The sequence below is a fragment of the Erythrolamprus reginae genome, chromosome 1, assembly GCF_031021105.1.
Source record: "Erythrolamprus reginae isolate rEryReg1 chromosome 1, rEryReg1.hap1, whole genome shotgun sequence".
Lineage (NCBI taxonomy): Eukaryota > Metazoa > Chordata > Lepidosauria > Squamata > Dipsadidae > Erythrolamprus > Erythrolamprus reginae.
In genome coordinates this window covers 326801315-326829284 of record NC_091950.1, presented here as the reverse complement: position 1 = coordinate 326829284, position 27970 = coordinate 326801315, and the positions used below count along the sequence as shown (strand labels likewise).

Genomic DNA, 27970 nt, shown 5'->3' with positions numbered 1-27970 from the left:
AACCAGAGCAAAGGGTGTTTCACTTTGTGAAAGAAGGACTGTGAATTGCCTCACAGCTGCAAGCTAAGTATCACAGAACTGATAAGGGACTTGTACAAATTACCAGTTTGTTTGGAGACGAGTGCTCTTTGCTATACCAAAAGAGGGCTTAGGTTAAGTGAACTTTCCTTATAAAGAACATTGTTTTGAATTTTCAAACGTGTGTGTGTCTGAAATTTGTACCTGTGAATTTTTGGGAGGAGTCTACCAGAGAGCCCGACAGAACACATAAATAAATAAAATCTCTTTTCTTTATGCTGTGTATCTCTTATCCTGTTTTATGAGGGAAATGTTTGCTCGAAAAGAGACAAGATACTGCCGAGCAGGCCTGTTGATGGTCCTAATCAAAATTCTATTACAGAGAAGAGCTTCCAGACTCAACAGAAAATTTGCCAGACCAATGATGGGCTCCTATCGGTACGGTCAGGAACGCAGTACCGGTAGCAAAATTTGGAGCTCTACCCCAGAGCACCCAATTTGCACTGAAAGATGTTGAAACAAAATGCATAAGCCACACCCACAGTGTGGTAGTAAAAATTTTGGTAGCCCATCACTGTGCCAGACTCTACTAAAATTTAATTAATCCCACATGGCTCAAGGTCCAGAATAAATTTTGGAACATCAACTTCCAACATTTTCCATTAAGTAGATCATAATATATTAACCACTTTTGTGGACCAACAAAAGTTTAAACACTGTCAAAAGAAATCCAATATATATACATATTTGCAGCAAAACAATGGTTTCTACTATTAAAAGAAATCACTCATCACAATCAAGTGGTTTATTTTAAAAAGCAAAAGGAAATAAAAGAGCCTTTTGTTACTGCGGGTAAATGCACATCAGACCTACCATTTATTTTTAAAGAGAAATAATATAGGCTGGTTTATTTTTTAAAAACAGATGTAGGTACGTTGGCCAGGGAACCACCTGTATGTAGCAGGTTATTGTTTTATGCTGTTGTAATATTTTATGAAAACAGTTAACAAGAAAGCAAACCAAAAACTGTCGCCTGCAGGTTGTACATCTTTTGGATTTTTATTTAATATAAAAAGATTCAACGGTATTATGTATTATGTATGTGATCGACTGTCTTCCAAGGTTGGAACTGCAGGCTTCTGAGACTCTTCCTTGGGCCATTTCTTATTACCATACTTATCATAAATCCTTTCAAGTTCTTTCAGTTCAACCCCACCTTCAGTCATCATCTTCTTGAAACGTTTCAGCTATTTGCGTTTAAAAAGAAAGACACAGCTGTTAATTTTGTCAGTTCCATTAGTACATTCGGTATTATTATTATTACTATTATTATTATCATTATTGTTCTGGTTTCTGGTAGAACTTTAGCTATTACATATAACTCTTATTAAATGCAGCATTTCATAAACAAAGAAACTCCATCTTTATTTCTCTTCCCTTCCATATTCAAAATTCAGTTCATTCTAGCAAATTCTTCTTCCTCCCGTTATCTTTCTTAATTGCATTCCTCATACATTCCTCCCAGCCTTCTCCGTTTAACAAGATTTATGTACTCACAGCATGATTCAAAAACAGCAGAAATGATTGTAAAATAACACAATGCATTTGCTTGCTTGGGAGCTGAACGAAATACCTTTCCTTTTAGCCCTACAACATTGAAACTCCACCCTTCTTCCCCACTGACCCCCTGACGTACCAAATACATCACTCCAGTATTTAATCCATTCCTCCCCTTAATATCTTCTTCCAAACATCTGTTTCTTACATTTTTGGACCCTTCTGAATTTAGGATTGACCCAGCGAACGTCTGATTCCTCCTCACTAGATTCTGGACTAATAGCCACATCCTGTGGCTGGCCTCCCACCTGTTCTACTACCTGTAACCCTGGGCCCACCACTAATTCATAAACACTATCTGTATCAGAGTCCTCAATTTCTTCATCATCCTACAACTGACCAGGAGTATGTACAACAATATTATTATTATTATTATTATTATTATTATTATTATTATTATTATTAATTAAATTTATATGCCGCCCCTCTCCGAAGACTCGGGATGGCTCACAACATATAAAAAACCAGTATACATCGAGATAAAAATAAGTTAAAATTAAGAGTTACATTTAAAAAGAAACTAAAAAGCCTATTAACATGCACACATCCCATTCAGCAAGCTTACTATATATTCATTGGCCAAGGGACAGAGTCTAATGACCCCAAGCTTGGTGGCATATGTATATACAGTGAATTACAGTTCTCTCAATTCCTTTTTCCTCCCAAAGAATGCAATTCTCATGTTAAGAGTATATGCCAACTCTAACATTAATCATTTACATTTTTAATGCCATAAAGCCATGCTATAAATAAACTGTACAATATTGCGTTCAAGAACATAAAACGTAGGATAAGTAGCAATCAAAGTTAAGAAAAACAAAATCAACTTGCCCCTTCGCCACGTTTTTCCCATGTAATGACAACATTGTCAGCCACAAAGTTGATTCCAGCTTCGAGACAACGTTGTGCTAATACACGCCCCACATTCTCACATGCTGCCACACCGGTTGTTTTATAAAGATGCTTCTTAATAGCCCATTCGCGAGTGGAAGCAGAGACTACAATATCACCGCTGTAATGTTCAACGTAGCCCGTCACATGTTTTTGGGTTTTTTCTAATCGTAACCTGAATTGTTAAATATGAAAAAACAAAATATTGTTTTCTTTTACTATCAGAGAAATTCATTTTCTTTTACTATCAGAGAAATTCACTCACAATCACAAAAGTTCCTGTAGTTCTATGCTTCTAAATATTATGTATCATATTTGAAATTTTACATATCTCAGATTATTTGTATAATAACTTCTTTCTCTCTGTGTGTTCAAACTTTAATTATAAACAGAAAACAAATCTGTATTAGGATGTGAACGATGTTTCCTGGAGTGAAAAGTTTGTCTCTGAGAAAATGCAATCTGCACAATCCTCATGCTTGGATTTTCCCAATGAGGGCTACCTTTATGTGGAACAGCCTGTCTCTGGACCACAATCCTCTTATTGGGCTTTCATAGGGTCAAACATATATGGCTTTTTAACACAACACTTGAGGGATTTATTTATTTATTTATTCATTCATTCATTCATTCAGTAGAATATAATATCTAAAACAATAAATCCCTCATTAAAAACCCCCATAATTGAACAATTAAGACAACATGAATACATACCAATAAATACATGCATACAAATCCAATAAATAAATAAATAAATAAATAAATAAATAAATAAATAAATAAATAAATAAATAAATAAATAAATACCACTCATACAATTTGGCCATGATGGTTGTAGTTCATGGCCCCCAGGCCTGCCGGTAAAGCCAGGTCTTATGTAGGCTTACGGAAGGCCACCAGGGTGGGAACAGTATGGACATCAGCAGCGGCGGGGGGAGTTGATTCCATAGAGCTGGGGCAGCAACAGAGAAAGCCCACCCCCGCGGCCCCGCCAACCTGCATTGCTTAGTCGACGGGACCTGGAGGAGGCCAAGTCTGTGTGCTCTTATTGGTCTGTGGGAGATATGCGGCAAGAGGCGATCCCGAAAATACAAATCTATCCCTTGCTGATAGTATATCAAATATTACAATTCTTGCTCATTTTGTTTTATTGATTTTAATTCTGTGTGTTGATGGATGTAAGCTACTTAAAACTTTTGGCAACTAAGTGGCATAAAAGCCATTACAAATGAATTAATATGCATACATGCTGCATTGATGAAAACAATGATGATTCCTCTGGTAGGTATAGAATCATTCCCCGCTAAGTATAGGATTTACTGCGGAAACTTCTATGATGGTAGATATTCAGGCAGAGGTGGGCTGCTGCTGGAACACCTAATTGTGCGCAGCCCTGCGGCTCTGGAATGTGAGTGCAGAATCGAGCGCAATTACGCGTTCTGCACCTGTGCAGGTAGCAAAGTTGCGCACAGGGACACGCCTGCGGGGAAGCAAAAAACCTCGCCGAAACATCCCTGTGCATGAGTTTGGTACCTGCACAGGTGCAGGATGCGTAATTGCGCTCGATCCCGCACTCGCAGAGCTGCAGGGCTGTGCGCAATTAGGCGTTCTGGCAACAACCCACCTCTGTTAACTCAGGTGAGCTCCAAGTCTCTTTGCTCTTGTAGATCCCCCCCAAAACAACTAATCTTTATTTTTAAAACTCCATTTTTAGTGCACTAATCTTTCCCCTAAACTATATTTTCCAACCATAGATATCCCATTAATGCATCTACAAAGAGGGCATAATCAGAAATAGAACTTAAAAAATTCAAGAGAATAAATATAACTTCAAAACATTGTGGGTGAAATAACATATGGACTATTACAGGCTGTACGTTCTGTCTCCTGATAGAAATCTCAAGTACCAACAAATTGACTTTAATCTTCAATTTTGTCTACAAACATATACTATAAACTAATGAATATAGGTAGTCCTTGACTTACAAATTTGTTTAAAGTTACAATGGTAACTGGAAAAAAGTGACATGAGCATTTTTCATATTTATGATCCATGGTCATGTGATACATCCCCATGGTCATGTGATCTAAATTTGAGTGCCTGGCAACCAGTTCATATTTATGACTATTGCAGCATCCAAGAGTTATGCCTTAACCTTTTGCGACCTTCTGGCAAGCAAAGTCAACGAGGAAGCCACATTCACTTAAACAACCATGTTACTAACTTAACAGCTTTGTTAAGTTTCACTTAACAAATATGGCAAGAAAGGTTGTAAAGCTCACTTAACAAGTTTCTCACTTTGCAACATAAATTTGGGCAACATTATGGTCATATGTCGAGGACTATATGTACTACACTAGACTCCATGCTATGGCAGGTGCCACAGGCTATGAAAATATTAAATGCTTTGCACTATAACAGTAGTTATCAACCTTTTCTTCACCACGTCCCCCCCTTTTGTTGCCATGGACCCTCAAGATTTAACTCAAGATTTAAATCTTAACATTTATTCACGCCTTTGCAGACCCTCCGCAGACCACAATTTGAGAACCACCATGCTATAAAGCAAGTGCAGAAGTTCCCAGGGAATTAAAAATTAGATATATTGGTTTCCCTTGTGAGTTGCTCTATAACTTACTATATTCACACAAGGCATTGCCGTCAATAGGTAGAAAAAAGTAGGGAACTGTGTAATGTAAACTGATAGAGGAATAGAATACAGTACAATAATTCTTCAGTGAGTCACTCGTGCCCTGGTCATTTCATGGCTGGACTACTGCAATACGCTGTACATGGAAGTGTCCTTGAAAACCTCCTTGCCTTTCGTAAGCTTCTTAAAACCCACCTCTGTCGTCAGGCATGGGGGAATTGAGATAGTCCCTTCCCCCTAGGCTTATAAAATTTATGCATGGTATGTCTGTATGTATGATTGGTTCCTTAAATTGGGTTTTTTTAAAATTACTTTTAATATTAGATTTGTTTATATTGTCTTTTTACTGTTGTTAGCCGCCACGAGTCTGTGGAGAGGGGCGGCATACAGATCAAATCAAATCAAATCAAATCAAATCAATCAATCACCATCAAGAAGCTTCAACTAATGGAATGCGGGTGCACAAACAATGGTGAGCGTATCTCCGTATGCCCATATAATACCTCTGCTTCATGAGCTGCATTGGGGCCAGTTTGCTTCAAGGCGCTATTCTAGTGGTATTTGTTACCTGTATTTGTTACCTATAAAGCCCTATATAGCATACGGACTAGTTACATGAAGGTTCATCTGTCCCCCATAATATCAAGCCAGCCAGTTTGATCTGGCAGGGTTGACATGCTCCAAGTCCTTTAATTAAATAATGCCACCCTCTGGAAGTGCACCTTCTTTGTCACAGCACTCTTACCCTGAGATTGCCTCTGAGATTTGAATGTTCTCCATCCTGCTGGTGTTTCCAAGGGAGCAGGTCTTTATCCAAGCCTTTGGGAATCTCCTTTTATCCTAGGCTGCTTGCCTTTTCCCCCCAGCTTGTTTGTTATTCTGCCACGTCTACTCTTTCAGTTTTTCTTGTTGTTTTTATTGTCATCCTCTTCATGTTTTAAATTACTTGTAAACCACCCAAGGCATTGGGCCCGATATAAATTTATTTATTTATTTATTACTTAGATTTGTATGCCGCCCCTCTCCGAAGACTCGGGGCGGCTCACAACACGTAGAAACAAATCATAAATAATCTAACAATTTAAAATATTAAAGATTTAAAAAAGACCCCATATACTAACAGACATACACACAAGCATACCATATATAAATTAAACATGCCCAGGGGAAGATGTTTCAGTTCCCCCATGCCTGACGGCAAAGGTGGGTTTTAAGGAGTTTACGGAAGGCAGGAAGAGTAGGGGCAGTTCTAATCTCCGGGGGGAGTTGGTTCCAGAGGGCCGGTGCCGCCACAGAGAAGGCTCTTCCCCTGGGGCCCGCCAACCGACATTGTTTAGTTGACGGGACCCGGAGAAGGCCCACTCTGTGGGACCTAATCGGTCGCTGGGATTCGTGCGGCAGGAGCCGGTCTCGGAGATATTCTGGTCCAATGCCATGAAGGGCTTTAAAGGTCATAACCAACACTTTGAATTGTGACCGGAAACTGATTGGCAGCCAATGCAGACTGCGGAGTGATGGTGAAACATGGGCATACCTAGGTAAGCCCATGACTGCTCTCGCAGCTGCATTCTGCACGATCTGAAGTTTCCGAACCTCGAGGTGATGAGGGCATGAGTGACTGTGAGCAATGAGTCCCGGTCCAGATAGGGCCGCAACTGGTGCACCAGGCGAACCTGGGCAAACGCCCCCCTCGCCACAGCTGAGAGATGTTTTTCTAATGTGAGCTGTGGATCGAGGAGGACGCCCAAGTTGCGGACCCTCTCTGAGGGGGTCAATAATTCTCCCCCCAGGGTGATGGACGGACAGATGGGATTGTCCTTGGGAGGCAAAACCCACAGCCACTCCGTCTTATCCGGGTTGAGCTTGAGTCTGTTAACACCCATCCAGGCCCCAACAGCCTCCAGGCACATCACTTCTACAACCAGTAGTCAAAAAATCTCAAATCTCAATATTGGGAATTTGGACTCAGTCAAAAAGCAAACTGGAATTGTTGCAGTTTTTTATGAATACTAAGATAGAAAAGATTGAGAAGCCAACATCATCAGTATCACAACATACTTGCCCTCTTCAGAATAGAATATTTGATAAGAATTACCGTATTCAAAATTAAGTTGAGTTCTATATTATTGAATATAGGTTATTTTGCATTTTTCTAATTTACCTGTACCAATAATCCCGTTTTGGCCATGAGGTTTTCCAACCTAGATCCTTTCTTGCTATAGCCAATCTTTCCAAATTAACTGGGTTCCTATTTGTGAACTCCGGAGCAACAATCTCATTTTCTCTTGTATCCACTTCATCAGGAAGAGGTATGGGATTGGGAGCAGAAGAATTAAATTTAACTCCTTCAAGAGAATAAAGAAAAACAAATGTCTGCTTAAAAAAAGAAATGTATGCTTGGAAAAACAACCAAGAATACAAAAAAGATTATCAGTATAATACTGTATATAAATGAAAATGTACTGGAGTCATAGACTGATGGTGAAGTGGGAATAAGGAAAATAGATAAAAATGCTTGATATTATTAATTTAAGCAAGATGAATCTCAATAAATTATTAATACATTTTGTATTCCCATTTATTTTAAAAAAAATACCTGGCACAATATTGCTTCTAATTTATGGATTAGAAAGACTGCAGAGATGTCCCTTAAATGTTTATTTAACTGCAAAATGTTTAGATTGACAATAGAGTATAATCCCTACCACCAACAGCCAAACAAATACATTTCCCCTAACTTAATACTCCCCGAAGTACAACTATCACAATTATAAATCAGCATTTTGCCTTCAAGTTAAGTAAGTTTAGCTGCTTACTGTCCACCATCTGGGCAGTAAGCAGATAAAGGATAGCTGTCTGTCAAAATATTTTGGTAATCGCAGAAGCTGCGTTCTTGTGCAGATTTACAAGAGGGCAGGTTTATTATCATCATTATTATTATTATTTATTAGATTTGTATGCCGCCCCTCTCCGTATATTTAACCTCAAAAAAATAGCATTGCTGTACCAAAAAGACCCATGAAAAAAACAGAGTTAGACTCTCTCGCTGACTTAATCCTTCAGCCTCCTTCCCTGTCTTTGATGCTTCATTAAAAATCTGAGTCTCGAGGACTCCTTTACCGTGTTCGTATTCCCCGAATGTCTTAGCCACCTTGCTCAGCGGCGGAGCCAGCCTCCTGAACGCCATCACGCCTGGGAAAACTATCAGGAAGGGACGTAGCCGGTCCTCCAAGACGCTGGGGGGCGCCACCTTTTTTCCTTCTGTTGAACTAACGAGTTTTCCCCCCATAGTCTCTTTCCGTCCTCACACAAAAAAAATAAAAGAAATACAAATTGAAAGCTGATTGGTCGACCTGTTTCATTTCCTCCAGAATGGCTCTATAAGCCAATTACTTTGCGGGTGAATGTGGCTATAGATTTGTAAAGGCAGAGCAGCATTTTTTTTCAAACTTGCCGACTTTTAAGGACTTTAATTCTTAGAATTGCATGTTTGAAAAATGTGCCTATAGAGGAATGGGAAAGTTTCTGCTTTTTAAATCAAGAATCTTTATACCGGGGGTCTCCAAACTTGGCAGCTTTTAAGACTTGTGGACTTCAAGCAAAGCTGGCTGAGGAATTCTGGAAGTTGAAGTCCACAAGTCTTAAAGTTGTCAAGGTTAGAGATCCCTGCTCTATACTTTTTTTACTTTATTTATTTGCCACACATGTGTAGGATAGTAGTAGTTTGTATAAACATAATTAAAAAGTAACGATAAAAGAGGACAATCGGACAGTAAGACAGCAACGCGCGCTTTTTCATTGCTTACTATAGCAAAGTTTTCCTATGCTATTTCCTTTGTTCTGCGCCCAAGAATTTAGGAATCCACGGAGGTATCTTTAAAAAAGGTTCTTTTCTAATTAGTGCCTTGTTTTATGCGAACGGTCCTTTTAAAGAAATAAAAAAAATTGTAATATTGAGTGATTCCGCTGAGACACAGCATTGTTTTCCCTCCCCACAATATTAGAAAATCGTCCAATGTTATCTTAATCGGGCAGGAATTCTGAGCCAGAAAAAGCTGGCTCTGTGGTTCTGGTGGGTCTGTATAGTAGGGTACACAAACCTATGGTATACCATCTTACGACTTCCCCAAGATCACGGGTAGGCAAAGATGGCTCTTCTATGACTTGTGGACTTCAACTCCCAGAATTCTTAAGCTAATCGTGCTAGCTCAGTAATTCTGGGAGTTGAAGTCCACAAGTCATAGAAGAGCCAACATTCCCTCCCCCTGCCCAAGAATAACCGCGTCAGCTGAAATTGCAAACATTCAAAATATATCAGACTAATAAAACTTTTGAGGATCTTTAAGGACGTAACTGTTGAATTGCAGCTCCCCCCCCCCCAATCTCCGTGAGTTTGAGATTCAAAGGAAACGCTTCATCCTTATCCGGCGCAAGATCGAATTGGAGACAAACCACGTGAATGCGCTTTTTTTTAACGCGTTATGTACCGAGCTTCTCCGATTTATTTATTTATTTTATTGATTGATTTTGTCCAATACACAATGAGGGTTGTACTGTAGTGGCTATACACATAGTAAAATACATAGTGAAGGTTATAGAGGATATACTCATAGTAAAATATATCTAAGAAGAGAAGATATAGGAATAAAACATATCAATGAAAGAATAGAAGAGATATAGGAATAGAAGAAAGGAAAAGGAGATACTGTACTGTATAGGAGAGCAATAGGACAGGGGACGGAAGGCACTCTAGTGCACTTGTACTCGCCCTTTTTAAAGTCTTTGTGAAATGGACCCCTTCGCTCCCCTTTTGATCAGCTGTTATAAGAAACAAAGTCGACATTGATCGTTCCTTTTTATTGGCTATCATTTTTAATATCGTTTAATTAAATTAAATATCATTTAATTTTGGTTTTTTCACCATGTTTTATAGTTCAATGTTTCATTCAGGTTTTCAAAAAAAAAAGACAAATCAGCACAGTTCCAAGAATGGCACTGTCATACATGCTCTTAGGGGGGGAGGGGATATCAAAATATCCTCAAGTGATTCAACACAGGCTTGAGAAAGGAAGAAAAAAAAACAAGCTGTCATTGATGGCGTGTATGTACTGCTTGACAAACCGAGTATGAAGGATGACGGTCGGTTTAAAAATCCTGTCAATTTAATTCTAGTTTTACGGCGTGATATAAATATCTTTTAAGCTTGATATTAATTCTAGCTTTACAGTTTGATTTAAAAAAAGGGTTTTGAGACCCGTTTTCTCAGGTCTGAAGCGGGAAACTTTGGCTTAAGATGCAAAGCTATTTGGATACATAATGGAGAAAAGGAGGGACAATAGCAAGTAACCAGGTTTGCAACCTCTCGACAAACCACGAGAACACGCATGTTTTAACGCGTCATGTACAGTTTCTCCGATTTCAGTTTTAAAAAAGCCTTTGTGTAATGGCCCCCCTTTGATCAGCTGTTATAAGAAACAAAGACGACGTTGACCGTTCCTTTTTATTGACTATCAATTTTTAAAGAAGTTCTTCGGGAGTTGGGCAGCATACAAATTTGATTAATAAATAATAAATGTAATTAATAAATAATAAATGTAATTAATAAATAATAAATGTAATTGATAAACAATAACAATTTTAATAAATAATAAATTTAATAAATAATATATTTAATTAATAAATAATAAATGTAATTGATAAACAATAATAAATTTAATAACTAAATAATTTTGTTTCGTTTTAAGCGGCGAACCGTCCAGTTCGGCAGCACCGACCAACACATCCTTTGCACCGATCAACACACCCTTTGAAGGCACTGAGCCTCTTGAGCATCGCTAGAATCTTCTAGAACACATTGACCCCACCCGCCTTATTCTCATTGGTTGTTCCGCGAAAACAGGGGGCGGGTTGTTTTTGGCCCCATCACCAATCGTCATCCAAAAAACCCAACGGTGTCCGTTTCCTTTTTTTCCTTCAAGTCACGCTGGTTTTACGACAGTCTCGGGCGGCCGATTCGCCTCTTATTAATCCACCGAGCCACCGAAGGGCGGAGCTTCCCACAAGGCCTCGCCTCGCCTCGCCGTCCGCAATCCCTGCAAGGCTCGCGCGCGTGGCCGCCTTCGTTCTCTTTTGTCCGGGAAAATGGCGCTGGAGGGGCCTTTGGCGATTTTTGGGGAGCGGAGCACCGGCGAGAACGTCCGGACGCAAAACGGTAAACTCTTCGAAAAGCTTCTCCTCGAGAAGGGGCCTTTCAGCCGCCCACAGCTCGGGAGTTTAACGGTTCACCCTTCGCCGTTCGTCTGTGGCGCGTGGAAAGCGGGGCGTGGGCGTCCCACGAGGCCGGCCGTGGTGCCTAACTAAGCTCGCGATCCCCGAGCACGATGGGGCCGGCCGGGTCTTGGGTGCGAAGTCGGCCCCTAGTGTTGGCCGGCCGGCCGGCGCGCACGTGTAACTTGATTAATCCGAAAGGGAAGAGAAAGGTGGAGGCGCCGCCTCGTTAAATTACCGGAGAGAGGATGATTAAGAAGGGGCCGCGTTAGGAACAATATGATCCTTTTATTTTATGCCTGTTCCGTTCTGGATGGGCTCCATTTAGACCTGACAAAACCGCGGACCGATTCTGCCCGCATTGCAACCGACGTGTATTTATAGAATAGAATACTGTAGAATACAATTCTTTATTGGCTTAGAGTGATTGCATATTTGTCAAGAATCATGAGGTGCAACACTTAATGATTGTCACAGGGGTCAAGTAAGCAATCAGGAAACAATATTAATACAAATCTTAAGGATACAAGCAAAAGTTACAGTCATGCAGTCATAAGTTGGAGGAAACTGGGTGATAGGAATGATGAGAAAAAAAACTACTAGTAATAGTGCAGATATAGTAAATAATTTGACAGTGTTATCCCTGATTCCCACGTGGAAGAACTTGAGCCACGCCCCATATGAATGATTATGAGGGTTTTAGTAATGAAGGGGCTGGGGGGGAAAAAGACTTGTGGCCATTTTTTCACACCTGTGACCTTTATTAGGAGAATTTACATTTGGATGCTTGGCAAAATAGCTATAGCATTTAGACTTTCATACCACTTCCTAGTGCTTTTGCAGCCCTCTCTAAGCAGTTTACAGAATCAGCCTATTGCCCCCAACAATCTGGCTCCTCATTTTATCCCCCTCAGAAGGATGGAAGGCTGAGTCAACCTTGAGCAGGTGGTGAGATTTGAACTGGTGAACTATAGCTAGCAGTTAGCTGAAGTAGCCTGCAGTGCAGCACTCTAATCACTGAGCCATCCTGACCCACATTTGTGAGGGTTGCACTGCCCTGGGTTTATGTGATCCCAATTTGCGACCCTCTGACCAGCAAAGTCAAGGAGGGGAAGCCAGAGTCACAACAACCATGTCACTAATTTAAGGACTGCAGTGATTCACTTTTAAAAGGAATAGTCAAAAAAATAGGGCAAAGCTCATTTTTTCCCTTAGCAACATAAATTTTGTGTTCAATTGTGGTTGTAAATGGAGGACTACCTGTAATATACTGGCAGTTGAGAATCAGCATTGTTAATCCCAGATGATTGCAGAATCTCTTTGGGGGGAATTAAGTTATCAGTGAGTGCTTTAAAATTACTGTAGAAACCATAGCGAATATATTCAACAGTTTAAAAGTAAGCTTGATAAATTGAAGTGTTTCCTTTTACACCTTTTTTTCCAGAGTCTGATACTCTTTATGTCCTGTTAAAATATGTCATGAAGAATGTTAGTTCTTCTGTTGAAGTTAGAGGTGTTTAAATTAAATGTCTTGATTTCTGAAATATATACAGTGATACCTCGTCTTACAAACGCCTCGTCATACAAACTTTTCGAGATACAAACCCGGGGTTTAAGATTTTTTTGCCTCTTCTTACAAACTATTTTCACCTTACAAACCCGCCGCCGCCACCGGGATGGCCTGCCTCCGGACTTCCGTTGCCAGCGAAGCACCTGTTTTTGTCTGGAGATGGGGTTTCCCAGCAAGGGGAGCATCAGTTAAATCGCAGCATTGCAAAAACACAGAGGTTCGGAGGTGGGGTTTCAAGGACTTCGGTGTTTTTGCGATGCTGCAATTTCACTGATGCTCCCTTCGCTGGGAAACCCCATCTTCAGACTTCCGCGCTCGTTTTTGCAATGCTGGGATTCCCCTGCAGCATCGCAAAAATACAGAAGTCCGGAGGTGGGGTTTCCCATGGAGGGGAGCCTCAGGGGAATCCCAGCAGCGCAAAAACGGGCGCTTCAGCTGGCAAAAGGGGTGAATTTTGGCCTTGCACGCATTAATTGCTTTTCCATTGATTCCTATGGGAAACATTGTTTCGTCTTACAAACTTTTCACCTTAAGAACCTCGTCCCGGAACCAATTAAGTGTGTAAGACAAGGTATCACTGTATTTCTGTAAAGGGGTTTGCCACAGTTGCTACAGATATCTATGTCTTTTGCTTTCTGCTCCTGCAAGAAATAATATGTAAAGCAGGCTATTGTAGAAAATAACTGGACTGGGTTATTATTAAATCTCAGTATTGTATTGCAGTTAAAGTTCTAAAGTTTAGGACAAAGACAGTGACAAACCACTTTTATGTTGGTAAGCAAACAGCATGTTGCCATGTGGTTACCAAGAGTCTAGCTGTACAGTACTATGGAACTGCTTTACTTATTTGCATGTTAGAGAATAAAGCTTCCGTAAATGCTGTTCCTTTTACTCTGGATCCTGTGGCAATATGCATTTATGCACCTCTTGTTTCAGTGTTAAGAGACAGTGTAAAAGTAGAGTTTGATTATCCAAGTATGTATGACATTTTTTTGTTTTTGTTTTGTTTGTCTTATATTTCAATCTATGGGATTGTCATACATATATTTCTCTTGTTAAATAATTCCAAAAGAAATTGTTAGGTGTTAGACATATCCCATTGTACTGCCTCTTATTTGCACTACAAAATAAGAGATAATCCATATGGGATACATAAATGTCTGTCATATTTTGATGGAGAAGAATGAATGTCAGCTTCTTTCTATATGAAATGGCAGAACAAAGCATTACAAAAACAAACACAGTATACTGAATCATGTTGGTAGATGTAAAAAAACCTGAAGTTAATTATGTATAAAATTCTTCATAGTGGCTTAAATTTTGCTGATGATAAGTGAATGGTTGGATCACAAACTGGTCTATGTATAAAACTCCTGCTTTGTATAAATTGCAGTATACAGTCTGTTTTCAAATTCAACAACAAAATACATTTGTGTGTAAATTAGATAGTAGTTAAATCAGGGATTCCCAAACTTGGCAACCTTAAGACTTGTGGACTTCAGTTCCCAGAATTCTGGGGATTAAACTCCACAAGTCTTAAAGTTACCAAGTTTGAAGACCTCTGAGTTAAATCCTAAACAAAGTACAGTAATTGCCAGTTTTATTGCCTAAATCTATTTTCTATTCTTAAAATATTTAAAAGCATACATTTAGCATTGCATTTGCATTATATCAGTTAAAATATTAGAAAACAATTTTGCTTATAAAGAAAAAAAAATCTGTTTTGTTGAAACAGTTATGGCTGCCGCTTCAATTGCCAATATTGTAAAGAGTTCACTGGGTCCAGTTGGCTTGGATAAAATGCTGGTGGATGACATTGGTGTAAGTAGATCTTCCTTTTTGAAGCTACCAGTAGTAAATAATTTATTTTAATTTTAAAAGCAGGAACCTGAGTAATCATTCTATTCAAGATAGCCATTAATATGGTGGGAGGATGGATAGGCAAGGTTTTTCCTCCATCTCAGCATTCTTCTTTACATCCTACTGATCTGGAAAAGAAGAAAATCCCTTACCCCTCTATATATGTTGTTTACCCACAGATGTCAAAAAAGTCTAGGATACTCAGAAATCTATCATACATAGCCAAACCTAGTTGCTTCTTAACTTTGTACTGTATTTCTAAAATAAAAAAGAAATAGGAACAGAATAAACAAAAACAGGATAAATAGAATAAAATAAAATAAAAACTTTAGGCCAATAGTATTCCAGGCATTAGCCAAAGATGTCATGCATGCTCCTTCCATTTCTTTTCCTTTGCTTCATCGGATTCAGTTTCATAGAGGTACTTAATAAGGACAGTAGCATACTATTACACATTATGTAGCCACCCAACTCACATAAGTGGCTGCTGCCGGAACGGCTAATTGCGTGCAGCTCCGCGGCTCTGGAACGCAAGTATGGGATCCAGCGCAATTATGCTTCCTGCGCCTGTCCAGGTAGCAAAATGGTCCACAGGGATGCACGTGTGGATGCGTTTTTGTGAGGGTTTTTTGCTTCCCCACAGGTGAAATGCAGGAAGCATAATTGCCCTCGATCCCACACTCACGTTCCAGAGCCGCAGAGCTGCGCGCAATTAGCTGTTATGGCAGCAGCCCACCTCTGTATATAACCCCCTCCACAGTTACCCACCACCCCTAACATCAACAACACAATCAAATCAGCCACTTGATTGGGTATGTTTTCATTTATAGTCACCAGGCCCCATTGAGAAAACCATGATTTTTAGGACATTATGCAAAGAAAGGTGTCATTTAGTAGCACCTACTGTTGGATTGTTAGTTATTAAATAGCTGAATAAATCACTAGTTGAAAGACAATTATTTATTACATTCTGTGATCCAATCATATTAAGCTGCATGAATGATTTTTGTGTATTTGGAATATTAGGATGTGACCATTACTAATGATGGTGCAACTATCCTGAAGTTGTTGGAGGTAGAACATCCTGCTGCAAAAGTACTGTGTGAATTAGCAGAATTGCAAGACAAAGAAGTTGGAGATGGGACTACTTCTGTGGTATGTATGGTTATATTGTATGCTATCGTGACCATATCAACATTGAAGTAGCATTAATTCTATTTAAAACTTACATTTTATAATGCAAGTATGTGAAATTAACCTGTGCCTTTTTAATAGTTTAGTGTATCAAAACAGCATTAGCTCTGCCACTATCTTCAGTTAAAATACAGTTTCACTTGGATACGAAGAACGGGTATGTATCATCAGAGAAGCTGCAATTCTAAATCCATTTTTAGGGCTAAATTTGCTTGGAAAAGATGAAACAAAAACTTTCCCATTTAACTACCATTTATTTCCTCTACAAAATAAATGGCTATGCTTATGGGATAAAGGAATAACTGCCAAAGTCTGAAGGAGGAGACTAACAATATCTTTTTCCTATATGAAGTGGCAGAACATATTATTTAATAATTTTAACTATGCAGGTAGTCCTCAAGCATTTGTTCAGTGACTGTTCAAGATATGATGATGCAGAACAAGGAGAGTTACGGCTAGGTTTTCAAGTTGTGATGACCACAGTGTCCCCTGAACCATGTGATCATGATTTGGGTCCTTGGCAACTGATTCACTATTACAATGATCACAGGGTTCTGGAGTTACATGATTACCATTTATAATCCTCACTGCTGGCTTCTATACCCATAGTCAGTGGAGAAGTTAGCAGGAGATTGCAAATGGTGATCACACTTAACTGCATGAGATTCCCCTAACAACTGCAGCTGGAAATGTGCTTTTATGACCACATCACTTAATGACAGTGTTACTGGTAGCTGTTACTATAGCTAATGAAGAGCTACTTTCAGAAAAAGGAGACATGTGTTTAATTGTGATGTGATCAGCATCACAATTTAATTGTGACAAATGTGAGCAACTAATAGATTAGCCAAGAACATTGGCACGTATTTGTAAAAATATCCTAAGGGGATCTCTCTTGGGAGGAGTATTCTAGAGTTACCTAGGAAACCTAAGAACATTTTCTGGATTTAAATTTTCTGGCATCACAAACTATTTAATCTTATCTTTAGATTTTAAAACAATTGATTACTTGTCCTCAAGTTTTGCATTTCTTTTAGCAGGGTGGCAAGATTAATAAGAAAGCTCTGCCTATACACAAATTAAATTCTTGTTGCAGTCAACAGCATCTAAAATGTCAACTAAATGCCTGTGTGCATCCTTGCCTTCAATGTGACAAAATTTTCAGTTTATTTTTTGTCCTGGCTAGTTCATCCTACCTCCCTGGCTTCTGATTAATTGCCGATTATGTTCCATGATCATAGGGAGTTGAGATGTTCTGCACAGCTTCAGGCTCAACAGTATTTAAAACAAAAAGTTATGTACACCTGCAACTTGGACCATATGTTAGAGTAAATTGAATATCTCTGTCCGGAAGCAAATGCAACTTGTAAACTTTTCAAGAATGTCTTTTTATGGAGTGAAATTTATGTGGGTTTTTTATTTTTGTTTTGTTTTTTATTGTTCGTATCAACTTTTTCACAGTAGTTTTAAATTAAATGTTTTTTTTCATAGGTAATTGTTGCTGCAGAACTTTTGAAAAATGCAGATGAATTGGTAAAACAGAAAATTCATCCAACTTCTGTCATTAGTGGATATCGTCTTGCTTGCAAGTAAGACCTATTGATTTATTTCAAGCGAGAAATTGTATAAATATAATGGGAAAATTTTACAGTTTCAGCTAATGCATTAATTTAGCATTTTTCAAATATCGATGATCCTCATAATTATTTTTCAAATATTGATGAGGTAATTGACAAATAGAGAGAGCTCTTTCACTGTGTTTTATGGTCTGGGAGTGCTGTTATCCGCCCCCATAACAAGCAACTGGAAAGCTAGTCTTGGAGGTAGATGCAAGCAGGTTTTTATAAGTTAGCATGTAAAGGATGAAGTGCACAGTGCTTTGTCAGTACAGATTTTCCCCTTCATCAATGGGAAAAAGGATTGTTGTTACTGTAATGATGTTTGAGAGCCATAGCACAATTTGAGATTTGTTAGAATTCTTTGTGCTACCTATATCCCAGTTGTGGTTCAATTAAAGCATAAGGGTTTGGGGGCAAGTTAGCTAACCATCTGGATTTCATTGACAGGCAACAGTTTTGTATCATCCCCATTTTATCATTTGGACTTTAGCCAAATGAATATTTATCTTTATATAAATCAGTCTATAACTACCCCATAGTATTTTGGCCAAGGTTTTTAGCTTGCTTGCTTGCTTGCTTGCTTGCTTGCTTGCTTGCTTGCTTGCTTGCTTGCTTATTTATTTATTTATTTATTTATTTATTTATTTATTTATTTATTTATTAATTAGACTTGTATGCCGCCCCTCTCCGTAGACTCAGGGCGGCTAACAACAATAATGAAACAACATATAACAAATCTAATATTTAAAATAATTAAAAGACCCTTATTTAAAAAACCAAACATACACACAAACATACCAGGCATAAATTGTATAGGCCTAGGGGGAAGGAAATATCTCAATTCCCCCATGCCTGACGACAGAGGTGGGTTTTAAAAAGCTTACGAAAGGCGAGGAGGGTGAGGGCAATTCTGATCTGGGGGGGGGGGGTGTTGGCTCCAGAAGTCGGGGCCGCCACAGAGAAGGCTCTTCCCCTGGGTCCCGCCAAACGACATTATTTAGTTGATGGGACCTGGAGAAGGCCAACTCTGTGGGACCTAACTGGTCGCTGGGATTCGTGTGGCAGAAGGCGGTCCCGGAGATATTCTGGTCCGATGCCATGAGGGGCTTTATAGGTCGTTACCAAAACTTTGAATTGTGACCGGAAACTGATCGGCAACCAATGCAGACTAACTTAATTTTGATTTACTTCTTATTTAATGTTTTAATATTTTATACCTCTGTATTTATGATGTTTATAAACTGTCCAGAGTCATTTGTCAGTGAGACGGGCAGCATATAAAATTAATAAAACTAATCTAGATGTTTTGTTAATGTATCTGTCATAGCAGCATATCTCAATCTTGACATCATAACAGGGATCATAGAATTGCTCTATATCAGTGTTTTTCAACCAGTGTGCCGCAGCACACTAATGTGCCGTGAGACATGGTCAGGTGTGCCGTGGGGAAATTAAACATGGGTCTCCAAACTACCATTCCTGCCAGGATATCCCTTTTGTGTTCATTGAAATAGGCCCAGATTTCACACTGTGAATATCAATACATTTAGAAACTATATTATTAACTATATGTATAATATGTACTGCGTTAGAGTGTCATTTTGGTTGGTGGTGTGCCCCAGGATTTTGTAAATGTAAAAAATGTGCCGCGGCTCAAAATAGGTTGAAAATCACTGTTCTATATAGCCCATGAAATCTTTAAATTGTTCGAAGCTTTTATGTTTAATGATTTAGTTGTACTATTGATAAAATATGCTTTGTTTAAAAATTTAGATGTGTATTTTTAAATGTTTAGTGATACCTTAAAATATTAGAAAGCATGGAAATGCAGGGCCATTAAAAATGTAAATTTAAGATATTTTATTTTTCTAATTTGTACTCAATTTACTGTTCGGGGGACAGAACATTCTGGTTCTGTTTTCTTCTGGAAAATTCCAGAAGTAAATACTTGATCCACTCACCAGAACGGCTAGAACAGTATATTCTGGAAGAAAATAGAACGTATGACAATCCCTGAATAGTAAAGTTTTGCACACTCCTATTATATGTATTTTAATCAACATTTCTATATTGAAAGCATTCAGTTTAAATTCTGATGATTCTGTGAAAATACTGATATTCTTTTCTTCAACAGAGAGGCAGTTCGCTACATCAATGAAAATTTGGTTATTAATTCAGATGAGTTGGGAAAAGACTGTCTTATTAATGCAGCAAAAACATCAATGTCATCCAAAATCATAGGAGTGTATCCTTTCACAGAGGAAAAATTAGGAATGGATATTGTATAAAAATCAGCTACTGACTGAAGTTTCTAAAGAAAAATAGCATTTTTATTAGCATTTGTAATTGTGTGATCGAAACCTTGCTTGGACCTAAGGTGGGTGTTCCCCTCTTGGAATTGTGGCCAGACAGGTTTCCGGTCTTGCATCAGCCGCGACACCAGGGAAGGAGTGAAGAGTGGCAGTCATCGTCCGTAAAATATTTGGCCCACACAGGGTCCCTGCCTCCAAGATTGTTGGGTGTGAGTCTCTCCTCTTAAGACTAGATTTGGGTTCAGGTGGCCTTGCATTTAACATACCTGCCTCCTAGCTATGTTGCAGCAGCCCTGCCTGCACTGCTCGAGGCAGTAGCAGTGGAGTTCCCCAGGCTTATCGTCCGTGGGGAAGGACCTTTTCTGTGGCTGCCCCAGCTCTATGGAACCAGCTCTCCTTTCTCTTCTCCCCCCCCCACCACACACACACACACAAAATCTGTACTACCACCACCGGCCTTCCGGAAAGCTGCTGGCAGGCCTGAGGACTGTGAATATATGTTGATTGGTATGCCTGTTGCTTGATAGGATTGTATGGTGGGTTTTATAATGGATTATAATGTGGGTTTTGTAGTTTGATATTTATATTTGACTTCTTACTATTGTTGTATTGCATTTTAGTCCCAATGGGATTGGGCAAAATAGAAGTTGAATAAAATAAATAAATAAATCTCAGTGAGGCATTTGTGTGAGGCATTTACATTTCATGTACTAGATTATTTAACCTTAACAGTATTCTGTTGTAGTGATAGTGACTTCTTTGCCAACATGGTAGTAGATGCTGTACTTGCAGTAAAATATACAGATCAAAAGGGACAACCACATTACCCTATCAGCTCTATCAATGTTTTGAAGGCACATGGTCGCAGTCAGGGAGAGAGTATTCTTGTAAATGGCTATGCATTAAACTGCGTTGTGGGCTCTCAAGGTAAGATCATCATCCCATCCTACCCTATAAAGCAGTAAACGGACATACTTTTAAAAGTTAACACAATTTTATATATGCATATAAACAAATTTTTAGAAATTGTATTTATCTTATGCGCTCCTTGGATTGTCCAAGCATGGGTTAACTTCTTGTCTGTTAGCCACGGACTGAGTAAGAAATATCCGGCCATGCCTCCTTATCCCCCATTGAGCCAGTTGTTTTACTCAGTCGAGCAGAGGGATGAAAGCCACATACGGCTCCAGAGCTGCGGGTTGCTAACACCTGGTCTAGTCTCACTGGGACCTTTTTCCCATTTGGGAAAGTATATACAAGTTAATTTTTACAAACTGTACTTACTAAAGTGAATCAAAGTAACTGAGGGATATCTATGAAAGAAAAGTATCACTGTCTTAGATGCATTAAAGTTTTATATAAAATACTAAAAACATTTCTCTCTTTCTTTTAGGTATGCCTAAGAGAATAGTTAATGCCAAAATTGCATGCCTTGATTTCAGCCTACAGAAATCTAAAATGAAGCTTGGTGTTCAGGTGGTGATCACAGACCCAGAAAAAATGGATCAGATTAGACAGAGGTATTCTATAGACAGCTTTTTTAACTAAATGATGCAGATGGGCAGCTTTGAAATAGGAAACATAAATATATGTATATTTATGTATATGTACACACATACTGTATATATATTTCTATTTGTCCCAGTTACTAAGAGAATGGCATCTTAAATACAAATTTTGACTAAGAACATGACAGTATGCTCTCTAATATCATTCTTTCTATATTGAATAGGTGTATTAATCTGTAATTTGCAAGATCTGGTTAAGCTTAATTTATCATTCCTGTCCCTGGTAAATGCATTTTTAAAAGTTAGTAATGCCTCTCTAATTTACTGATAGTACCCTGAAATATCTCACTTAAATTAGTCTTGAAAATTAACCAAAAGATCCAGTGTAATAATGAAGAAATATATGTCATCTACACTTGATTTTTGAGGGAGGCATGATTAAAGTATTATTTTGACACACTTGGCTGTTTTAATTAAAAACTTTTGTGATTCTCTTGATTTTAAGTTTACATTTCTAATCAGTGTGCACTTTTTTATGCAGAGAAGCTGATATCACTAAAGAAAAAATTCAGAAGATCTTGCTTACAGGAGCAAATGTTATTTTGACCACTGGAGGCATTGATGATATGTGTATGAAATACTTTGTGGATGCTGGGGCTATGGCAGTACGCAGAGTTCTAAAGAGAGACCTTAAACGCATTGCTAAGGCTTCTGGAGGTAATTGCAAACACCGCTAAATATGATCTTGATTTATATGCCTATTCAATACATAGCTTAATTATATAGAAGAGGGATCCCGAACTCCTGGTCCATAGCCTGTTGGGAAATGGGCTTCACAGGCAGTGGACAAGCGCACAGGCACATTTGCACAATGGGTGGACATGCATTAAACACCCCACCCCACCATTGCTGTTGCTGCCTGTCTGCAGATCCAGAAAGGTTGGAACATTACTGTTCCTTCAGACTAGTCTCAGGAGAAGGGTGGCATAGAAATCTAATTAATAAATAAATAAAAAATAAAAAATTGTTAATGTTCCTTCAGACTACCGTGTTTCCCCGATAGTAAGGCAGTGTCTTACTATCTTTTTACCCCCAAAAGCCCCACTGTGTCTTACTTTGGGGGTATGTCTTATATTGTCCCGGGCACCGGGGCCGGCTCGTCTTCGGGCTTTGGCCCGGGCGAGGCGTCTTCTCCTCCGGGCGGGCGGCGTTAGGCGTCCACCCAGCCCCGTACCGCTTTACGGGCCAGACGATTGGGGGGCGGGGGGGGCTCGAGGCAAAGGAAGTGAAGGGAACTATGGGCGCCGGGAAGGCGCGGAGCCAGTTGCGAGCGTCACGGCGCGCGTGTCCTTTCAGACCCCCCCGCCGTTTCCCGCCTCCACTCACCAAATTGACAGGGTGAAGGTAGCCGTTCCCGGAGGGCTCTTCTTGCCCGGGGTTTTCTTACACGCCTTGCCCCCCGCCGCGCCCCGGCCTTTGCCCGGGGAGCCCCGCTAAGCCTTCTGCGCCTGATTCGGCGAGGCAAGAGGGAAGAAGGAGAAGCGCAAGTGGATGCGGAGCGCCCGGGAGGCATTTATCCGCCCGGGAGGCATTTATCCGTCCTTCGCTTTGACGGCGCTGGTCCGAAGCGAGCCGAGCGGGCGGACCAGCGCCGTCAAAGCGAAGGACGGATAAATGCCTCCCGGGCGGATAAATGCCTCCCGGGCGCTCCGCATCCACTTGCGCTTATATTAGCCTTCTGCGCCTGACTCGGCGAGGCGAGAGGGAAGAAGGAGAAGCGCAAGTGGATGCGGAGCGCCCGGGAGGCATTTATCTGCCCGGGAGGCATTTATCCATCCTTCGCTTTGACGGCGCTGGTCCGAAGCGAGCCGAGCGGGTGGACCAGCGCCGTCAAAGCGAAGGACGGATAAATGCCTCCCGGGCGGATAAATGCCTCCCTGGCGCTCCGCATCCACTTGCGCTTCTCCTTCTTCCCTCGCCTCGCCGAGTCAGGCGCAGAAGGCTTAGCGGGGACCAGCGCCGTCCTTTGCTTTGCCAAGCCGGGGAAGAGGCGGTGGCGCCGCGGCGAGGCGAAGGACGGCGCTGGTCCGAAGCGAGCCGAGCGGAGGGGAGCGCCGTCCTTTGCCTCGCCGCCACCGCCTCTTCCCCGGCTTGGCAAAGCGAAGGATGGCGCTGGTCCGAAACGCCACAACCCCTTCAGCGGAAGATGGAGAATTCTCGCTCGCAGGAAAAACAATCCAGGCTCGCCAACCCGGAAATGCGAGGCGAAGGACGGCGCTGGTCCGAAGTTGTAGAACTTCCGTTTTTCCGAGTGACCCCGCATTTCCGGGTTGGCGAGCCTGGATTGTTCTTCCCGACGTCATCGGGCCCCCCCCGGCAATACCCCCATGTTTCCCCGAAAGTAAGACATATGTCTTACTTTCGGGGTATGGCTTATATTAGCCGACCCCCCTGAAACCCCCCATATGTCTTACAATCGGGGGGGTCTTATTATCGGGGAAACACGGTAGTAGATATATAAAATAGAGGTGATTTTGTCAATTTTTTTTACCTTGTATTAGCCACCGTCTGTCCTACTCTGGCAAATCTGGAAGGTGAAGAAACTTTTGAAGTATCAATGCTGGGACAAGCAGAAGAGGTGGTTCAAGAACGAATATGTGATGATGAATTGATTTTAATTAAAAAGTAAGTAAATAACTTATATAATTTGTAATGGGCACATTTTGTTGTAACCTTTGTAAATATTTCCCATTTAATTGCTGCCATGCTATTTTCAAATCGTATGAGCAGTTATACGCGTGGGATAGATTACTTTTAGTCCCTCTATAAATGTTGAAACAGTAAATGTTTTGACTTTGTTGGTGGACTTGGACACACACAATTCTAGCATTTCCCTGCCCTTAAGGTTACAGATTTAGTTTGATAATTATTACACAAGTATTTTTTTTTCTGTCTTTCTGAAACAGTACTAAGGCACGGACCTCAGCTGCAATTATATTACGAGGAGCAAATGATTTCATGTGTGATGAAATGGAAAGGTCTTTGCATGATGCTCTCTGTGTGGTCAAAAGAATACTAGAGTCAAAGTCTGTTGTACCAGGAGGTGGTGCAGTTGAAGCAGCTCTTTCCATTTATCTAGAAAATTATGCAACTAGCATGGTAGGTATTTAGTTAAAGATTATGTTTTTCTTAGGAAATCAAACTTCTATTAACATTCAGTGCTACAATATATCTGAAAAGTTTATAGAATTGGAACTGGAGAGGGCCATTTAACTATCAAGTCCTATTTCCTGCTTGGTGCAGACCATATTGAAGCCTTTTCTATGATGTTTGTCCAGTTTTCATTTCAGCACATCCAGCAAGTGTAGCTACATTGCCTGTACAGTGATCTCTCGGTTAGCGCGGGGGTTACGTTCCAAGACCTCCCGCGCTAACCGATTTCCGCGTTATACTGGATGCGGAAGTAAAAACCACCATCTGCGCATGTGCGCCATTTTTTTCATGGCCGCACATGCGCAGATGGTGGAGTTTGCGTGTGGGCGGCGGGGAAGACCAAGGGAAGGTTCCTTCAGCCGCCCAACAGCTGATCTGCTCCGCAGCGCGGAAGCAGCGAGGAGCCGAAGATGGGGTAAAGGCAAAGGGGAAACCCCATCTTCGGCTCCTCGCTGCTGCCGCGCTGCGGAGCGGATCAGGTGTTGGGCGGCTGAAGGAACCTTCCCTTGGTCTTCCTGCCGCCCAGGCAAAGGGGAAACTCCAAGATCGCTTGCCGCTTTGCAGCTTGGAGCCTTGCTTCGCCTCCTTCGCTGCAATAGGCAAGCGGCAAGCGATCTTGAGAAAGAGAGAGAAAGGAGGGCGACTTGCCAGTCCACGCCCCCCTGGATGAACAGCCTCGCATGGCCCCAGCGCCGGGCTCCGCTGTTGCCTCCGCCCCCATTCGGCTCTGCAGCTGAGAGGCCTTCCCGGCAGAGCCCTCCCCAACAGCTCCCGCTGCCAGCGCAAAAAAGAAAAGAAAAAGAAATCCCCAAAAGAGGCAGGCACAAAGCGGGGGCACAAGGGGAGCTGCCCGGCAGAGGTTGCTTTTTTTCTTCTCGTGGGCAAGTGGAGGGGGGGAGAGAGAAGGGAGGAAGAGAGTGTGAGAGAGGAAGAAAGAGAGAGAGAAATGATAGAAAAAAGGGGAGAAAAAAGAGAAATGAGAAAATGATTGAAGCATAGTGACAGGAAAGAAAGAGAAAAAGACAGAGAAGTGACTCTTGGTGATGACGTATGACATCATCGGGTGGGAAAAACCGTGGTATAGCAAAAAAACCGTGGAGTATTTTTTAATTAATATTTTTTGAAAAACCGCGTTGCAGCGTTTCGCACTAATCGAGACCGTGCTAATCGAGGGATCACTGTACTATTTTATCATACATTAACTTAAATATTAATATATTTTTTCTTTGAATTAGGGGTCACGGGAACAGCTTGCAATAGCAGAATTTGCAAGATCTCTTCTGGTTATTCCAAATACGTTAGCAGTTAATGCTGCTCAAGATGCTATAGATCTTGTTGCAAAACTCAGAGCATTTCACAATGAAGCACAAGTTAATCCAGATCGCAAAAATTTGAAGTGGTAAGTGTGCCTAGAATGGATGGCAACGTCAGCATATTGATTTGCTTTATGCATTTTTGCTTAATCTTGTTGAATGAATCAGAATTGGGCATGAATATTCAGCATCCTAAATAAAAATGATTCCTAGCTTTAAGATGCTAGCATACAATTGGAAGTAGTAAGCGTTGATGCTTAGTCTTAAATAGTTGGCTTATAGCTTTACTTATCAAAAGAAATGGAGTAGTATAGGAATTTCAGGTGTGCAAAATCTTCATTATGTGTGGTATATTCTTGATAATGCCAGAATGTTCTACTTTCTTTCCGGATAATTTTGTGCACAGATTGGCAATTTACCAGAAGTTAATCCCTCCAAAATAGAAGTGTTTTGTTATGTAATAATTTTCAGTTTGGAGGATTAACTTCCAAAACAGGTGAATCTTAGCAGAATTGGCATGCCCTGACCAGAAATTGCCATTGTTTGGAATATTCCATTTTTTAAATGTTAGATTTTACCTATTCTTAGTATCTATTTCAGCTTCTACTTTGTTGAACATTCTGGCACCTGAAATGAGATCAGCCCCCACCTTTTGGCCTTCTGGAATGGCCAGATGCCTTAGGCCTCAATAGCCCTATCCACTGGAGGTGGTATATGGTATAACGAAGACCCTTGAGTTAAAGGCTTCTTAATTTTAACTCTTTTTTCCCCCCATTTTGTAAGTCTCACAAAATTGCTTGATTGGTGAGATGGCAGCATATAAATTTAAGAAATAAAAATATGATAGAATGGTTGGGTATTTGCAGAGAACTACTAGGTACTATTTAATTTCTGTTGCATTTGATGTTGGAAAATTTGAAGTTGATCTGTTTTCTCAATCCCTGAACCTGAAACCAAAGACATTTGAATTGTACATTCCTGTTTTTTTTAAAGGATCGGTCTTGATTTAATCAATGGGAAACCACGTGACAATAAACAAGCTGGCGTATATGAACCTACTGTAGTCAAAACAAAGAGTTTAAAATTTGCAACAGAAGCAGCAATTACTATCCTTCGAATTGATGATCTTATTAAGTTGCACCCTGAAGTTAAAGGTGAAAAAGGAGGATGCTATGAAGATGCAGTTCAATCTGGAGCAATTGAAGACTAAATGATTTTTTATTTGACTATTGGTGAAATTTTCTCAAGTCTGTATTAACTAGTATGTTGATAAAGCAAGCTGTCAGACTTCTGGATAACTAGCAAATAAATGAAAAATGGCCATAATTTGTATTAGTACTATATTGCAAAATGTAAAGGGGAGGAGGTAGGGGGGAAATGGAAGGCTTCAGCAGTAGCTACAACTAACGAAGTCAAATTACAGCCAAACACTTAGCTTTTGGATAGTGTTTGTTGTAAGTATTTTAGCATTGGGAATAATGCAGAATGCAAAAACCCTCCCGTTTGTACACACAACTGGCTGTAGCTTTATGCTAGTATTAGAAATGGGGGGGGGGGGGGTGTTAAATGGCTTTTTCTTAAAGGCAGGATGAAGTTTTCTGCAGAGATTAATATTAGGGTGGGTGTGAATAGGCTGCATTATTTTAAAACGGTGATGGCGAACCTTTTTGACACTGCCCAAATTGGAACATCCGTATGTGCCAGAGTTGGATTCCTCCTATAGCAAACCAATTTTGTTGGTGCTGGTCTGTGGATGCCGCCATCTTTTTTTCTTCTGTGCAGGTGCAGTTTCCAGCACTGACCATGCGCCATCTTGTTTTTCACTTCTTTTTTAAAATTTTCTTTTGGCGCGCAAAGTGCACCTACGCCCATAGGATACAGCCAGGTGGTACGGGAGGAAGTGAACTAGCAGTGAGGCAAATTAGAACCCACACCTG

The 27970-nt window shown here is 40.4% G+C and overlaps 2 protein-coding genes and 2 non-coding genes across 5 annotated transcripts; 3 read left to right on the top strand and 1 right to left on the bottom strand.

Annotated features, from left to right (window-relative positions):
- Window positions 1-1054: 1054 nt before the first annotated feature.
- MRPL18 (mitochondrial ribosomal protein L18) lies at window positions 1055-8480 on the bottom strand. Its single transcript, XM_070733798.1, has 4 exons — window positions 8298-8480; window positions 7339-7522; window positions 2467-2701; window positions 1055-1265 (listed from the first exon to the last, which is right to left on the bottom strand). The coding sequence occupies exons 1-4, from the start codon at window positions 8464-8466 to the stop codon at window positions 1113-1115; spliced, it is 741 nt and encodes a 246-aa protein (XP_070589899.1). The 5' UTR covers window positions 8467-8480; the 3' UTR covers window positions 1055-1112.
- A 103-nt stretch (window positions 8481-8583) lies between these two features.
- TCP1 (t-complex 1) lies at window positions 8584-27359 on the top strand. 2 transcript variants are annotated; one of them, XM_070733792.1, is made up of 13 exons: window positions 8584-8832; window positions 10922-11388; window positions 14750-14835; window positions 15901-16029; window positions 17560-17657; window positions 19822-19932; window positions 20745-20926; window positions 21393-21519; window positions 22049-22224; window positions 24069-24192; window positions 24474-24666; window positions 25956-26119; window positions 27027-27359. In XM_070733792.1, the coding sequence occupies exons 2-13, from the start codon at window positions 11319-11321 to the stop codon at window positions 27241-27243; spliced, it is 1677 nt and encodes a 558-aa protein (XP_070589893.1). In that variant the 5' UTR covers window positions 8584-8832; window positions 10922-11318; the 3' UTR covers window positions 27244-27359. The 2 variants fall into 2 exon arrangements, with proteins under 2 accessions (XP_070589893.1, XP_070589896.1); XM_070733795.1 differs by lacking the exon at window positions 8584-8832 and adding an exon at window positions 9461-9632.
- LOC139158218 (small nucleolar RNA SNORA29) lies at window positions 14107-14242 on the top strand. The gene has a single exon (XR_011557619.1). It is a non-coding gene; the product is annotated as a small nucleolar RNA SNORA29 (small nucleolar RNA).
- LOC139158215 (small nucleolar RNA SNORA29) lies at window positions 16303-16437 on the top strand. The gene has a single exon (XR_011557617.1). It is a non-coding gene; the product is annotated as a small nucleolar RNA SNORA29 (small nucleolar RNA).
- Window positions 27360-27970: the final 611 nt, after the last annotated feature.

Coding starts and splice junctions, on each gene's coding strand:
- TCP1 (XM_070733792.1), top strand. CDS start 11,319: ATGGCGCTGGAGGGGCCTTTGGCGATTTTTGGGGAGCGGAGCACCGGC. Junction 11,389..14,749: donor GAACGTCCGGACGCAAAACG/GTAAACTCTTCG, acceptor TTGTTGAAACAG/TTATGGCTGCCGCTTCAATT. Junction 17,658..19,821: donor GGATATCGTCTTGCTTGCAA/GTAAGACCTATT, acceptor TTTCTTCAACAG/AGAGGCAGTTCGCTACATCA.
- MRPL18 (XM_070733798.1), bottom strand. CDS start 8,466: ATGGGGGGAAAACTCGTTAGTTCAACAGAAGGAAAAAAGGTGGCGCCC. Junction 7,523..8,297: donor ATTCGGGGAATACGAACACG/GTAAAGGAGTCC, acceptor ATTCTCTTGAAG/GAGTTAAATTTAATTCTTCT. Junction 1,266..2,466: donor GGGAAAAACGTGGCGAAGGG/GCAAGTTGATTT, acceptor AAACGCAAATAG/CTGAAACGTTTCAAGAAGAT.